Below are 17,447 nucleotides of genomic sequence, written 5' to 3' on the forward strand. Positions count from 1 at the left end.
TGTGTACATTTTAGGATCAATGTATCAACTTCTACAAAAAGCCTGTTGGGACTTTTTGGAGGGGGGCGGAGAAGTGGTCTTGGGGCTTGAACTCTGGACTTGTGTGCTGCCCCTGAATTTCTTTTTGCTCAAGATGAGAGCTTTACCACTTGAGTCACAGCGCCACTTCCGGCTTTTTTGAATAATTTATTGGAGATAAGAGTCTTATGGAGTTTTCTGCCCAGGCTGGCTTCGAACCACGATCCTCAGATCTCAATCTCTGCATCTGGCTCCTATTGGGAATTTGATAGGTTTTGTGGTGAGTCTATAGATTGCTTCGGGGAAGAATTGCCCCATTTTAAAAATGTGGAATCTTCAGTCTGAAAATATCTTCATTTATTAATTTTTCTATAACGTTTCTAATATTTTATATTTCTAGTGAAAAAAATGTACACTTCTTAAAATATTCCCAAGTGTTTTATTCTTTTTGATATTGTTATGAAAAAATTGTTTTGTAAATTAATTTTTTATTTTTTGTTTATGTGGTATTATGGAATCAATTTCAGGGCCTCATGTGTGCTAGGCAAGCATTCTACCACTAAGCCACATTCCCTTGTCACAAAATTGTTTTTTAAATTTCATTTTTGAATTTGGGATTGCTAGTATGTAGAAGTTGAGTTTTGCATATTGATCTTGTGACTTGCAACCTTACTGTTGATTCTTATTCTTTTCATTGCTAATTCCTTATGATATTTTATAGGCAGCCTCATACTGTCTGCCAGTAAAGGCTGTTTAACTTCCATTCCACTCTGGATTCTCTTTTTTTTCTTGTCTTATTGCATGGGCTACACTCCCCAGCACACTGTTGAGTAGAACTTAGGGAGGAGTCATTCCATCTTCTCATGAATAATATGTGAACGGTAGGCTTATGGACTTATGTATATACCCTCTTCACATTAATGATTTTATTAGTCTCTGTCACCCTGTTCTTCTCAGACCTTGGCCCTGTTTTTCTCTAGTAAGTTCTAAGAGAGCAAAGTTTTTTTTTTTTTTTTAAAGCTTAGAATGTCTGGTTTATTAGTATGTGACTTTTGAATTGATGCTTGACTTAGTGAATTAACAGTTCTGCTTCTGGTCAAACTGGCAGTCTGACAGCTGTGTATGAGGCTTTGATACAGACTTGTTTCATATGTATGTAGCAGTTTCTTTTCTACTGTACTCTTACCCAACAATATTTCTGAGCTTATGTTTTTGAATGTTTCAGTGTTAACATCAATGATCTGTATGATATTTTATATTACCATTTCCTGTTCTCTATTTCTGTTTAGTTTTTGCTAGATGTTAACCTACATATCTGGGATCCTCTCCAATCCACAATAATCTTCTTTTTGGTTGTGTCCATCTAAGTTCACTTGGCTACAGTAAGTGTGGCAAACAGAAAATGTTACAATACCTGGGCATAAGATTGACAGTTTAGAGCGATAGATGTGATACATCCTCCATGTGTGTATTTAGCATATGTAACTGAAAGGGTTAGATCACAGGACCTCTCCAATCTTCCGCTTTAAAGCACTGCTTGGTTTACCGTTTGAGTGAGTGCAGTTTGACAGAGTCACAACAGAAGCCAAGATGCAGGCCACCAGCCTCTCCTTTGCTTTCCAGTGAATGGAGAGTGAGTTTGAATTTCAAGTCCAGCAAAGCACCTGAGTACACACCGTGTGCCAGTCCCTGGGCTTGGTGCTTTCCCATATGCTTCCCCAACATGTCACATCTTGGGGCTTGTGTTGAGATATTAGAAAACAGGGAAACAATACTTGAGGGTTCTCAGTCCTTTCTCCCTAGTTGCTGAGGCTGCATAGTATGAAGGCTCAGACTTGCCCTTGGTGCCCTCCATTCTTATGGCCAGGGAGTTCCTAAACTCAGTAGTGTTTTATAGTGGGGGACTGTGGGCAGTCATGTGCCCCTAGGGGCACTTTGAGTAACTCTCAGGGGTTTGTTTACTTGAATATTAGTGTAACGTGTGACAATTTAAGAATTGCAGTGATTTCTAACTTGCCCTCGGACTTTAGAATGTTGCCCTCCAACAAGATGAAATTCCATTGCAGTGATCCTTAACTGTATAATTATAATTACCTTATATATGTCTTCATATGTAAAAGATAAATCTGTAAAGCAGCATATATGTGGGCCAGGTGCTGGTGGGTCATGCCTGTAGTCCTAGCTGCAGAGATCTGAGGATTGTGGTTCAAAGCTACCCTGGACAGGAGAGGCCATGAGATTCATCTCCAATTAACTACCTAAAAACTGGAAATGGAGCTGTGGTAAACCACTAGCTTTGAGCAAGCCCCATGACCGACATACAGAAAAGACCTCAAACAAACCCCAAGCCAGCATAAATATAAGGATAGTGAATTTTTACTTTGTGTTTGTGTGTGCGTTGGGGGGGGAGGGCAGTCCTAGGGCTTGAACTCAGGGCCTGAGCACTGTTCTTGAGCTTTTTGCTCAAGGATAGCACTCTTACCACTTGAGTCACAGTACCACTTCTGGCTTTTTCTTTTCTTTCTTTCTTTTTTTTTTTTGCCAGTCCTGGGCCATGGACTCAGGGCCTGAGCACTGCCCCTGGCTTTTTTGCTCAAGCACTCTGCCACTTGAGTCACAGTGCCACCTCTGGCCGTTTTCTATATGTGGTGCTGGGGAATGGAACCCAGGGCTTCATGTATACGAGGCAAACACTCTTGCCACTAGGCCATATTTCCAGCCCTGGCTTTTCCTGTATATGTGGTGCTGAGGAATCAAACCCAGGGCTTCGTGCATGGTAGGCAAGCACTCTACTGCTAAGCCAGATTTCAGCCCCGACTTTTTACTTTGTCTAAGCTCACCTCTACTTCCTTTGGGAAGTGAAGGTGCTGCTCAGGGGCATACGTGCTGCCTTTTCCATCTCTTGGAGGGACATCTCTGCCTGTCTTCCACAGTAGAACTGGTGTCCAGGACCCAAACTGCCACCCTCCTCCTCCTTCTCTGAGTTTGTAGAAGCTTCAGAAGTTTTCCTTGTTCATCCTCATTGTCCCTTCTGTGCGGTTTGTCCCCTGACCCCTATTCTCATCTTCATTCATGAGCTGATGACATCTAGATTCTAATCAGCAAAGCCAGAGCTGTCTTAATTCCCCTGGTCCTCTTCCATGTCCCGTGTTGTCTTGTGGGTACATCTGTTCCCATGTCTTCACATTGTCTCTTTCATGTCCCATATAGCCTTGGGGGGGGGGTTATCTGTTCCCATGCTTCTGCATCCTCTCTTCCAGGTCCCATGTCATCTTGTGGGTACATCTGTTCCCATACCTCTGCACCCCTCCTCTGCCTCTTCTGAAATGACCTCTTCCTCATGCCAGAAATGGCTCTACCATCTAGTCCCTGTCTGGGAAAATGGGCAGTCAGCCTGCATTTCTCTACTTTTAGTGACAGTCTTGAGCTTTACCTTCCAACAGTTTCTCATTTGCATCCTTCCCTCTTTGTCTTTACTGCTCTTTATCTCAGTTCAGGCCCATACTGTCTTCCCATCACCATCTGACAAATTGTTCTTTCTTCCAATAGGCTTGCTTCCCACTAATCTGTAAGTCATGGTGCTACAAGGGTAAGTGTTTTTTTTTCCCGAAAGGTCATAAAATTTGGACAGTTCAAAGAGAGTATGTAAGGGAAAAGAATGTCTCTTTTCCACCTTGCTCATCTGTCCTGCTCTCAAAGCACCCCCATTCCCAGCTGCGTAAGGCTTCTCCTTGCCTACAGTTGTAAGGCCCATTGCTGAGTCTGTCTCACCAGGTGCTGGCTCTCCATGTGCTGGTGTCCCTTTCTGTCTCCAGAAACAGAGGCAGAAATGTCCCAGCAGGAGACACTTGGTCTTGCCCTTGTCTCCGCTGCTTCATGCTTCTGTGCCTGGAACTCCATTCTCCTGTCTGTGCAGTGACCTCTCCTTTGTTGACTACACTCAGGTTTTGCCTCTGCAGGAGCCTTCTGTAGCTCTGCTACCTACATTAGTACTTTGAGTCAGGCCAAAAGGCCTCTTCCTCAGCTCCTCCCTTTAGTCCATAGCAGCAGCCATATCCTGCTTGTTTGTTCTGCCCCCCCATCACCTGGCTCAGAGCCTGTTATAAATTAGTTAGATACTTGCTAGATAGTATTTTAAACCAGTGGCTGGTCCTCTCTCCCACACTCTGAGTCCAGAAACTATGGTATTAATAGATTTGAATTAATTGCCACTATTTAAACATTGAGAGACTTTATATAAATTTGATTTTTTTTTTTTTGCTTTTTTTGGGAAAAAAACAAAACATTCAAAGTCTGGTCTGTTCCCATATGGTAGCACTTTGTTGGAGCTTCAAGGTGGCTGCCCTCTTTTGGTGGCCCTGTAGGTTCACCCCTCAGCACCACAGTGCCCTTGCACTATTTTTTTTTTTTTAAATCTTTACCAGGTTTACATTTCTGTCACCTTCAGCGCTCCTGTGGACACTTGTGCTTGTAAGCCTGCAGTGCGAGGTCTCCAGGCTTCTTTTCCTGACATTCTGGGATTTAAATCTGGTGAGCAGCCGGTGTGTCTAATTTCAGCTCATCGAAAACTAAAGGACTAGGAACAGAATCTCCAAGGCAACAGTCCTGAGCAAGGAGAGGAAGAATCTTTTTAGAATCACAGAGTTGGGCAGGAAATTCACAGGGATTGAGGTATTTGGGCATCAGGATCCTAACTGAGACTCCAAGCAAACTTGATCTTGTAGAAGGTGGCACACTGGCCCTGCCCTGGTGTGGGGCTGACCCCCCTTCCCTCCTTTCCCACAGGAGCCAAAGGCCTGGCGTGGGGCCAGCAGGGAGCAGCATTTAGCTCTTTGTAGTAGCCTAGTGCTTGGTACAGTGCATACTGCTGTGTGGTACTGAGTGGACTGATTGTGACTGTGAAGACCCGGTTTAGCTGCTAATGTGCCTTGCAACCCCAGGCAGTGTTCTCTGCATTGTCCTTCTCCATTCATGGTATGAGGATGGTGACACTGTTTCTGCCCATGAATGAGCTGACACCCTACTTGTGACCTCAGAAAAATGCCTCCACATTGTTGCTTCTCTTTTGTGCCTGGTCAGCAACACTGGGAGCTGGTTTTCGCTTTGGCCCTTGGTAGGTTTAACTAGGTTGACTTTCTGTTTGATGAGGACATAGATGTTCCTCCTTCTACTTCCTCTGGACCATGAAGCACAGTCAGGGGATGAAATGTGACATCCAAGTGACTTCAGCTTTCAAGACTTGGCCCTTCTGGGGCTGGGAATATGGCCTAGTGGCAAGAGTGTTTGCCTCGTATTCATGAGGCCCTGGGTTCAATTCCCCAGCACCACATATACAGAAAATGGCCAGAAGTGGTGCTGTGGCTCAAGTGGCAGAGTGCTAGCCTTGAGCAAAAAGAAGCCAGAGACAGTGCTCAGGCCCTGAGTCCAAGCCCCAGGACTGGCAAAAAAAAAAAAAAAGACTTGGCCCTTCTATGAAAAGTTACTTTTTAGAGGTGCTCCATATTCCTGTCTTCATATGTGCTTATGTACTTATACCAGGGTTCGGATTTGAGTCTTGGTCCTGGTATGTATAGCATCTGTGACTGTTCATCCTCTGACTGCTAAAGGATGATGTGTAGACAATGCATTTGGCCTGGAGTTTGGCATACCGAGTGTCCTCAAGGAATAATAGTCACAGTTGTTTCTATCATTAGCTTTATATAGGCATTCTTCCCTTCACTTTGGGGCTTGATTTCCTCTGCACCAGCTGTGAGCTTCGTTGCCTCCTTCTGGAGAGTGGGGAAATTACATCCTTTCTCCCTTCTCAGTACTCTTACACCAGGGATTCCCTCATTTCTTTCTCCAGATGCAACCTCTTCCAGCTTCCTGAGCAAACCTATTTGCCTGTGGAACAGAGATACTTAAATGAGCTTAGAACATACATCTCCCTCTCACACACACAACAGAGATATTTAAATGCACTTAGAATACATCACACACACACACACACACACACACACACACACACAGAGCAGTTCTTGGCTCAATAATACACTGCCTTCTTTCCAGCAAGCCAGTCTCAGAGCCTTGCTGACAACTTTTCTCTCATCTCTTACTTTAAGATTTTTTTCTTTTTGCAAAATGCATCTTATTTTTAAATGCCAACTGTTCATAATTCCTCATGAATCTTTTCAGACTCTAAGCCTTCATATATGAGCATACTCTACTTTCTTGCGGCACAAATGAGATCATATTGCATTTACTATTCGTGAATTGGCTTTTTCACTTGTTCCATGTCTTAAGTGTATTTCTTTAGTGTCTTTGTGTCCCTCCCCTCCCCTTCAGTCCTGCAGCTGGTACGTTTTTCAGCCCTCTTACTCCTGCTTTGCACCCTTGTGGTAGTTATCCTTCCTCTAGGCTTTGCCATCTCAGCCCCTCTTTCTGTTTTGCCTCGCTGTGCAAGGAGAAGATCTTGGCAGGGCATCTTCTCTGAAACTTCAGTGGCTCCCAACCCAACACAGCATAAATTCTAGCCTCCTTAACTTGTCGTTCAAGGCCTCTGGTAGAATTAATCAACCCTTTACTTTTTTCATTTGCCTGTATGCCTGTCTCACTGAACCTTAGGACTTCTTCATGCACTCTTCCTACTGTGCCTTTACTCATGCTGTTCCCTATTCTGGAATGCCACTCTCTGCCCCACTCTGTCTTACAAAATGCATCCTATCCCTTCCCTGGCATATTGAGTGAGCTCAGGGAAGGTCACTCAGGTAAGTTATCCCTTGAGGCTTCATTCAGGTATTGTCTGACTAGAGCTTCGGGTTCCAAGAGGAGATTCCTGGGGCACTTTAGATGTGCTGCTCTTATCTGACTCTTCTGTGGTGTACATTCTGTGTTTGTTGGGAGCTTGGCTTTGGGTGAGGGTGATGTATTGGTTATGGTCATAGAGTTTTTAGAAGCCTTTGTTGGGGTGGAAGTGGTGAGGTCTCTATGCATATATGACTTAGTTTGGGACTCAGCTCCTTGGCTTGTTCTTGCCTCTGACTTTTGCTATCCTGGGATGCCTTTTTCTTCATGTCTTTCATATATGGCCATGTTCTTGAGGATAGGGTTGTGAGCTGGAGAGGAAAGGAAAACGAGACTCTTCTTGGCCTTTACTTTGTTGCTGGGGACTTGTGGAAGTGCCAACCAAGCATTCTTTGGGGTGGTGGGGAAAGAACTCGTCTTTTTAGAGTTCCTCTGTTACTCCTGGGTTGAGGGCCAGGTCCAGGCTTAAGCCATAGGATGTCAGACTTGGAAGGGACTGTAAAAAGAATTTACCCAATTTAACTTTGTACATAATATGGACAGTAAGGGAAGGGATTTTCTCAAGGTCCTGCAGCTTGAACTCAGGACCTAGGCACTGTCCCTGAGCTACTTTTGCTCAAGGCTAGCACTCTACCACTTGAGCCACTGCGCCACTTCTGGCCTTTTCTGTTTATGTGGTACTGAGAAATCGAACCCAGGGCTTTGTACATTCACTCTGCCACTTTGTACATTCACTCTACCACTAAGCCATGTTCCCAGCCCTAATGTTTCTCTTAAAAAATATAATTTTACTGTTAATAAGATGTTGTACAGAGGGGTTACCATTTCATAAGTCACATCGTGAGTATAATTCTTTTTGGACAATGTCACCCCTTTTTCTTTCCCTTGCCTTCCTTTGCTTAATCCTAAGGATTTGTGTTGTTGATTCTTTCATGTTCTCTGTTTGTACTCAATATGTGCTTGGCATTTTCACTTAATAGCTAACATGAATTATTTTCTTTGCACAACTGCTTTCTGTAGATTGCTTCATGTAACTCATACTCTCTACAGTCTCTACCATTATTTCCATCTTATAGATGAAGAAACTGATTCAGAGATGAGAAGTCCTCTGTTCAAAGTCATGCAGGAAGTAGACACTTGGGATGCAAACCCAGGCTGGTCTAATGGGAATGTACTTAATTCCTGAGTTGTGTTGAAGCCGCCTCGTCTTCAAGGAATCTCTGTTTCATGGCGGATGAAAGGAAAGCTCAGAAACACTAAAGAACTAGGCCAAGGTCATGTAGTTAGATAGTGGGGAGAGCTCCTTTCCCCTGCGTTGCTCTGGATTGGCCTCCTCCTGACCTCAGAGGATACGCTCTGGCCAGCTCTGGTGGCATAATGGCCAGTGTGCTTGTGGCACCGAGCACCCAGCCCTGTCTGGCTCTGGAGGCCTCTGTTCTGGTTCTGTTGGTACAGGGAGCGTTGCCCAGATGGTGTTTATTCTCGCATGACTACTGTGTGTGTATGTATGTTTGTTGATTAAAAATATTACTTGCTGTATTTTATAGCAACATTAAGAAATATTACGAATCTCTCACTGTCAACAAGCATCTTGCCAATGTTTTCCTTAACCCCTCACTTACCAAGTAGTGTAGTTCAGTTGGTCCTACCTTGGCTGGGACTAGCAAATCAGAGCCTGTGGCTCACCTGTGTGAAGTCCTGGCATTTCCACTGGCTCAGATTTAAACATCTGACCTTGGTCTGTCAGGACTTGTGTGGCCCTGCCTTTGCTTGTCCCTCTGACCTGATCATCTGGTCCCTTTCTTTTTCCCTACTCACTGCCACAGTGGCCTTCTGTTGCACCCTGGGACATGCCAGGCCCAGACTTTTCTCCTCTTGCTTGTTGCTGAGAGTCTTCATTCGAGGGTTGCAGTCTTAATGTGAGCATCTTTTTCAAGGTGGTCTTCCTACACTCCTTGCCCTGCATGCTCCCATCAGCCCTCCCCACCCTGCAGCACGCGCTCACACTCACACACACAGTCAGTGTGCACCGGAAGGGGAGGGCAGGGAAGGAGAGACCCCAGATCATCAGCCCGTGTGCCTGGCCACAGAACAGCAGACCAGTCCTCTGGAGCCTGGGTGGTGGACAGTTCCCAATCCCTGGGTGCCATGCTTGGACTTCCTTCTCTTCTCACTCTTCTGCCTCTGCCTTGGAGAAAGACACTAACGTCCCAGCTACGATGGGCAGAGACCAGGAGGATAATGGTTCCGATAGCTGACGTTAGTGAGACCTCCCTAACTCAGTTAATAAGCCAGGTACAGAGATGAGCTCCTGTGACCCCAGTACAAAGAGGAACTAGGGAGTGGGGTCAGGATCTGAAGTTGGACAAAATGCTCCATAGACTGGGTGCTGGTGGCTCATGCCTGTAATCCTAGCTTACTTAGGAGGCTGAGATCTAAGGACTGAGGTTCAAAGCCAGCCTGGGGAGAAGAGTCTGTGAGACTTTATCTCCAATTAAAGCACCAAAAAACCAAAACCAAAAACAACAACAACAACAAAAAACCTCAGAAGTGGAGCTGTGGCTCAACTGGCAAAACCCTTGAGCAAAAAAAGCTCAGAGATGGCGCCCAGGTCCTGAGATCAGCCCCATGGCTGACAAAAACAATAACCCCAAACCCCAAACATATGTTCCTTGAGCTGCTTTTGCTCAAGGATAGCAGTCTACCACTTGATCCACAGCTCTATCTCTGACTTTTTGGTGGTTAATTGTATTTAAGAGTCTCACAGAGTTGCTTGCCTAGAGTGGCTTTGAACAGTGATCCTCAGATCTCAGTCTCCAGAGTAGCTAGGATTAAAGGCTTGAACCACTGGCACCCAGCTTCATTTTTTACCAGTCCTTGGGCTTGAACTCTGAGCCTGAGCGCTGTCCCAGATTTCCTTTTACTCAAGGCTAGTGTTGTACCACTTGAGCCACAGCACCACTTCTGGATTTTTCTGTGATTAATTGGAAATAAGAGTCTCACAGACTTTTTCCTGCTGGGGCTGGCTTCAAACCATGATCCTCAGATCTCAGCCTCTTGAGTTAGGATTACAGACATGAGCCACTGGCTCCTGGCTTTATTAGTAGTTTTTATCTTTTATCCAGTAAATAAAATGATGTTGTGATTTAAGTTGATTATATGAAATAGGATATGAATGACTATTAACTATCTCATTGACCATTAACTCCAAGGAAGCAAGGACAGTGTCTCTCTTTTTTTTTTTTTGCCAGTCCTGGGACTTGAACTCAGGGCCTGATAACTGTCCCTGACTTCCTTTTGCTCAAGGCTAGCACTCTACCACTTGGGCCACAGCACCACTTGCACTTTTTCTGTTTATGTGGTGCTGAGAAATCAAACCCAGGACTTCATGCATGCGAGGCAAGCACTCTACCACTAAGCCACATTTCCAGCCCCAAGGACAGTGTCTTTCTTTCACTATGGTCACCATTGTTTTCTGTTAAGCATAGTGTAACAAACAGATGAAATGTGGTCATGGTGTCTTATGCATTTACTCTTGGCCAGGCTGCTTTCTTGGTCCTCATGGGTTGTACTGTAAGTGGCTCCTCTGCCTATATCGATGCCTGTTCTTCCCGTCCACCTGGCTGTTCTCCACCCTGTGGGTTGGGACCTTGCTTGCTACGCCTGCCTCATTCATGGCCCACTGATTTGAGGGTCACGCAGGGCTTAGTCTTTAGTGCAGTTCACACTCACGACACATGCTTTGCCCTTAGTCCCTCAGAGGACTGGTGCATTCTCACAGGGTCCACTTTCTTCTCTCTTTTTCTTTTCTCCCTCCCTATCTCTTTATCCCTTTCTGTCACTTTCACCTCTGTTCTTTCTTTTTCTTCCCTTTCTTGCTCCGTGCTGCCCTTCTTTCATTTTTTCCTTTTCAGTACTAGGAGTTTGAACTCAGGGCATTGTTATTGCAAGGCAGGCACTCTACCACTTAAACCACATTCTCCCAGCCCTTGGACCTTATTAAGAGCAAAACACATAGCATTGTGTTTTTGTCTGGACCAGGCTGGACTGTGAGCCTCCTATTTATACTTCCCACACAGCTGTGATAAGAGGCATCCACCACATGCCCAGGTTTGGGTCTAGATGCCTAGATTTTGTCCATGTCTTGAACCAAAATCCTCTCGCGATCTGCCTCCCATGTCGCTGGGACGACCAGCTCCATACTGTGCCCAGCGGGTGCTAGTGAATTTCTAACAGCCTACTCCAGCCACAAGAAAGGGCTGTGATTTGTAGTATGTGACACTTCCTGTGGTGAAAAGTCTTCCTACCAGGGCCAAATTTAAACTGCCATCTTAAAGTGAACCAGCTCTCAAATTTTCCTGAAAGTTTGGAAGTCAGCTCTTGTGAGCCAGTCACAGCACAGGGGTGGGGTGCCCAAATCTTCCACTGAGCTGGCTCCCTCTTGAGCACCAGTTCAGGTCCCTGCTTACCTGGAAAAACATTCACTTCCCAGAGGTGTGTTTGCCCTCGGTGTGTGGCTGGTTCCACACACAGAGAATGGAAGAGTTGGGCCATGATTTAGAGCTTATTTTTCACTTTCCCATATGTCAATACAGCATTTAGTTGCTATAGATCAAAATGGAGCAAACCAATAAACTCTTGAAGGCTCTTTCCCTTTTATAATCTGTGCTTTTTAATATCTTCAAACTTACGTTCAACCTTCTCAAAATAGTTTCTCTTCTTAATTTCCCTTTTCTGTCATTCTCACCCAAGTTGTTCCACTAACTTAGGATCAAAACTCCTCTTTATTAACTCTGCTCTCTCATTCATCCTCATAGTCAAGGCCACCACCATGCAAACCTTTTGTTGTAAGCTGCTGCTGTTGCCTTTGTCTCTTCACTACCAAGGGCATGTTCCCCACTCTTTTGTGCTCCTATGTGCTGTTGATTCAATTTCTGAAAGTATTTCCTTGCTCAGAAGCTTTAGACATCTTCAATTGTCTAAGCTGCTTTCCATGAATAATAGATGCAGCTTCATTCTGTGTTAGGTACACACAGGTCCACCTTTACAACCATGCCTTCCAAGTTGAACTCAGGGCTACAGGCACGCTGGTCTCTCCTGCTAGGTCTACTTCCACACAAGACTTTGTGTCCTGTCCTACGCTGTGTTACACTCTGGCTTTCACTACTACCAACCATTGCACTGTAGCCTCTTTTTGTCTTAGTGCTGCTCCAGTTATCAGGAATCCATACAGGCGTATTTCCCTTGGCAAGTGACACTGCTAGGATATCCCCTTTTGCTATTTCTGAGTGACATCCTATCTGAGCTGTTTTATTTTTTCTTTGATGTTTGGTGTTTATTTCTCATTACCGCCTTCTTTGAATACAACCTACACACCATACGATTCACTCATTCAAAGTATAAATTCATATTATTTTGCAGCACTGGGGATGGAACCCAGGGCCTTATGCATGCTAAGCAAGCTCTCTACTATTGAGATATATCCAGTTTCATGTAACCACTACCACCACCACCACTTTTCTAACATTTTCACTCCCTCCAATCCTCTCCCCAACCCTCCCCTATCACTGTCAACTCTTAAGTCTTTCCATTACCCTAAGCCCAAGGTAACAATGAATAATGGCTCTGATTTCTCTGTATCCTTGCTAACACGTATTTGATTTTTTTTTATTATATTATTTTTAGTGAATTACCTCATTGTGGTTTGATTTTTGCATTTTTCTAACGTTGAGCATATTTTCATGTGCTTGTGGCTGTTGATGTATCTTCAGAGAAATTCCTGTTTAGATTCTTTGCCCTTTGTATTTATCAGCATCACATTACTGCAACAAAATACCTGAGACAATTAACTTAGAAAGAAAAAAATGTTTTGGCTCACAGGTTTAGTGGTTCTTTTCCATGATTATTTGGCCTCATTGTTTTGGGCCTACGACAGGAGGAGCACATGGTAGAACAAAACTGCTCACCAAGATCCAGTAAACAAATAGAAAAAGGAGACTGGGGTCCTACTGACCTCTTAGAGGGTACATTTTAATGACAAGGCCTTCTCCTAGGCTCTACCTCCTAACAGACCCGCCATCTCCCAGTAGTGCCACCCTGCGGAACAAGCCTCCAGTGTGTGGGCTGTTGAGGGTACTCATCTAATCCTCATGTCCAGCTTTTAGTTGTTTTTTCTTTAATCATAGGTTACAGGAGTTTATAATATATTCTACATACAAGCTCTCTTTTAGGAATATGTGACAGTCTCTTCTCTTTTCTCTGGGTTGTATTCTTGGTTATTTGGTTGTATCTTTTGATAAAACTTTAATTTTGATGAAATCCAGTGTATTTATTTTGTTCCTTGGTTGCTTTTACTTGGGTGTCCTGCCCTAAGAATTTATTGCCAGACTAATGGCACTAGGATTTACCGAACAGTTTTCTTAATTTTGGTCACTGTTCTGTTCTGATTTTGTTTTTGTGTGGTAAATAAGGTAAGGGCCCAGCTCCCCTTTGGCATGGAGATAACAAGTTGTCCTCACTCTGTTTATCCTTTCCCTCATTGAATTAGCTTGCCATTGATAGTCTAGGCGTGTTTGGCTCATAGTTTTGGAGGCTGAAGTCAAGCAGCATGGTGCTGGGTTGGCAGCATCCCCTCATGGCAGGTGGCATCACAGTGTTGGTAGCAAAAGAGAGAGGGAAAGGGTGTGGGGGGAGAGAGAGAGAAAGGAGAGAGAGGGCAATCACATCATCGGAAGGTAAGACGAGCAAAGAGGGGTCAGTGAGGACCTCCCTCTAGGCCTTGTCTCCAGGAATCCTATCACCTCTCAGTTTCACCACGCTGGAACACTCTAGGAGACAAACTTTTTGAAAACTTGTTGAAAATCAGTTGACCATGGAAATAGAGCTTCACTTCTGGGCTCCTTGTTCTCTTCTGTTAATACAGATATATGTGTTTAGTCTTTGGCTATTCTGTATCATGAATTAGCTATTTGGTTTGTAGCCTAAAAACTAGAGAGATCCAGTTGTTATTATTATAATCTTTAGTTACTAAAAGAAATGTTTTTGGTTAAAAAAGAACCCTCAAGGCACAAGCACATATACACATAGAGGTAATAAAATAAAGAATTGACTCAAAAGGTCCCAAAACGAAAGTCCTGCCTCAGCTGCTTCTGCCCTGCTTGTCCTGTGGAACCCTGTGGGGCCCTGGTAAGGAGCCTGTGGGCTTCACCTCTTACCTGGTCCTATACGGGCTGTGTGCATAGGGGTGAAAATTCAGATGCATATTTGCATTTGTAAATGTGGATATATGCATGTCTACATTCAGTAGAGTTGTTTGTTGATCTCTATTTTTTATAGTAATTTACATATTTTAGCCAAATTTTGATACACTACCAAGAGTTGTGACTTAATCACAACCAGTAATCCGTTGTATACCTGGTAGGGTGTACATGTCCTTTTTTTTTTTTTTTTTTTTTTTTTTTTGCTGGTCCTGGTGCTTGAACTCAGGATCTGGGCTCTGTCCCTGAGCCTCTTTCTGCTCAAGGCTAGCACTCTATTCCTTGCAGCTTTTTCTGAGTAGTTTATTGGAGATAAGAATCTCATGTACTTTCCTGCCTGGGCTGGCTTTGAACTGCTATCCTCAGATCTCAGCCTCCTGAGTAGCTAAGATTACAGGCATGAGCCACTGATATCCAGCTTGTGTACATGTCTTATTTTGTTCTTTCCTAATGGTTGTGTAATATTTCAAAGAATGATGAAGTATGATTTTTTAAATCAAGTCCCTATTGTTGTATGTTAGTATTTTTTCTAGGTTTAACTTTTTTTTTTTTTTCCCTAATTTCTATGAGTACCACAGTGAGCATCCTTCACCTGTGCCTTATGTACTCAGGGGACCCTTTCTCTCTTAGATGTCTGCAAGTAGCGGTGCTGATCATGTCGTTTGTCTTAAGTCATTTTTAATGTCTTTCACTCAATTGTGCTTTATGATGCCTTGTGCATATTAGGCACTTAATAAATATTTACTGAAGTGAACCTTAAGGGTTTTTATTCTGGATGCATCCCTAGCTTGCCATTCCATTTCAGTATACTGTTTTATGACACCCTTATGCCTAGTTTACTTCCTCTAAAGTGAACGAGCATTTGCTTATCCAGTCTTCATTAGGGGAACTAAGGTGAAATGAGTCAAGGAATATTTTGATTATCTGCTCTGTGTGGCACTGGAGGGGGCATAGAGATGAGTGAGTTGCATAGCTGGCAAGGTATTGACAAACCCTAAGGATAGTTCAATGGGAAGAACAGCCTGTCCCTGTGTAATTGTGTTACATTGGCCTTGAAGGGAGGGCAGGGACCATGCTGCACTTACAATGGAGAAGTTTCCTGCAGAAGGGTACACCAAGCTGCCCATAAAAGAAGGTGCATTTGGACTGGTGGAGATGTACCGGGTAGGTGGCAGTGCTGGTGGTGTTCAGAAGGCCAGCATGGGTGAATTCAGGGGGTTCACACTGGAGAATCCAGTCACAGGGTTTCTGTTGAAGGGTGGCCAAAGATGAAGATGCAGAGCCAGTGGGACAAAGGAGGCTGGGCTTGGAGTCCCACATGAATTTGAGGTTTGTCTGGTAGGCATTGGGCCAGCATGAAAAGTTTTTGATTAGAATTGCATTATTGGTCTTTAAGGAAACAGCATGTTTAGTAAATCTGGGGTATGAAAAAAGGGCAAGGGGGTCTGAATGACCAGAGGTTTCTGTGATGAACTTTTTCATGTCCTTTTCCAATTTCTCAATTCTTCCCTTAGCTGTCTGAAAGTGTGGTCAACCGCATGAAGGATTCCAGTGAGCCTTCAGAAGGGCCGCAGCCCGTCCCGCCACCCACGGCGCCTCCATCTACCACAGCTCCACCCACGGAGCCTCCACCCACCGAGACCCCACCCACGGAGCCTCCTCTCACTACGCTTCCACCTGCAGCGAGTTCACCCCCTACATCTCCACTCTCTCCTCGTCCAACTGCTACTCGTCTACCTACTACACGTAGCTCCCCCGATAGCAGCTTCACATTCCCCCAGAAAGGTACAGTGGGTGCAGCGGAGCTGGGGAGAGGTAAAACATGGACCTTTGACTGCTGCTGTGACTCGTGTGCTTCTAGGTGATGGCAGCAGCCACTTTCCAGGAGAGACATGACAGATACTGTCTGGTACAGCTGAGACTCAGAGTATGGTCAGTGTTGCTGTGATCTTAGGGCAGGCTGTTTCCTTTCATTGTGATTCGGTTTCTCTGTACATAAAATGTGAGGCACCCAGATGTAATGAGGCATGCCTGTAATCCCAGCTACTGAGGAGACAGAAGAGGGAAGATGGCAAGTTCAATGCCAGCCCAGGCAAAGATATCTCAAAACCAAAAGTACCGAGGGCATAGCTCAAGTGGTAGAACACTTGCCTAGCATGAATGAGGGTTCGGTTGCAGAAAAGGAAGAGAGTGATCTAAGAGAACTGGGCCAAATAAGGAGGATCTGAATGAATGACCTTGATGCCAGCCGTAGCCCTGACCTCAAGTCAGGAGGTCTTGCTCTTGACATGGCTTCTAGGAGGGGTTCTAAGGGCTGCTCCTCCCCACCCTCTGCGGCCAGCGCCCATGCTCTTACCTGCTTTGTTTTACCTATCACAAGTAAGGAAGCGTGTGCTCTTTCCCAAATAATTAGCTGTAGCAACTACAAAGAAGCAGCAAAAGAAATTAATAAAGGAGGCTGTTAAGGTCAGAAATACTAAGGTATTACAAAAGAAGAAAGTCCATGGAGTAACTACTGTTTCACTTAATAAATACTTAATAAATACTTATACATGGCTGGGAGAGCCATGTCACTACCTCAGATAAACTACAGTAGGAATAACAAATCTTTAATGTTTGTTATGCATGTGGCTTTGCAGTGTGCCGTCTTTTCTATCTTATTTTGGTCTTTACAGGGTTTGAGCTCAGGATGCTTCCTAGACAGGTGCTCTGCTACGTCAGCCACATTCCCCATCCTTATTTGTCTGATAGGTTCTCCTGGTTTTGCCCAAGATCAGCCTTGTATGGTGAATTTTATATTTATGCCTTTTGGGTAACTAGTATGATAGGCACACGCCACCACATCAGCTTTTTATTGGTTTAGGTAGGATCTTGTGGACATTTTGCTAGACCTGGCCTTAACCACAATCTTCCTGTCTATGCCTCCTGAGTAGCTGGGAGTGTAGGTGCACACAACCACATCCAGTCCAGTTGTATCTTTTCGTCCAGTGTTCTCTGCTAGGTGGTAAGAGTTTACAAGTTAAGAACCATTTTCTGTCCAGTTAGCACTTCCAGAATGTAATCTGTGAATCATGTCTTAGGTCTCAGAACACAGGGTAAGTGGAAAGGACCTCTATCCTAGGGCACACACAAATCCACCCTTGGAGGCACATCTTTACTAGCTAAACATATAAATATTTTACTCTCTGACACACTTAGTGGTACAGAGGGAGGAATGATTAATTTATGAATGCAAGAGTACACAACTCTGGTTAAGGGACCAGATGCAAACTGTAGTAGGTTCTGATGCTTATGATACTGTGTTGTGATGGAATCCTAGAAACGTGAGATCAGGGGTAGCACAGGGACTGCCTGGATTTAGAAAAAGGATGATAGAAGGCAGGATTTACT

The 17,447-nt window shown here is 44.3% G+C and overlaps 1 protein-coding gene across 3 annotated transcripts in view; it reads left to right on the forward strand.

Annotated features, from left to right (window-relative positions):
- The window catches only part of Chchd6 (coiled-coil-helix-coiled-coil-helix domain containing 6), a 211,370-nt gene that overhangs the window by 5,932 nt on the left and 187,991 nt on the right, over positions 1 to 17,447 (forward strand). For all 3 annotated transcript variants that reach the window (XM_048356348.1, XM_048356351.1, XM_048356349.1), the window contains exon 2: positions 15,572 to 15,842. In XM_048356348.1, coding sequence (XP_048212305.1) covers positions 15,572 to 15,842 — 271 coding nt within the window. The remainder of the gene's footprint in view (positions 1 to 15,571; positions 15,843 to 17,447) is intronic.

Source organism: Perognathus longimembris, chromosome 10, assembly GCF_023159225.1.
Source record: "Perognathus longimembris pacificus isolate PPM17 chromosome 10, ASM2315922v1, whole genome shotgun sequence".
Lineage (NCBI taxonomy): Eukaryota > Metazoa > Chordata > Mammalia > Rodentia > Heteromyidae > Perognathus > Perognathus longimembris.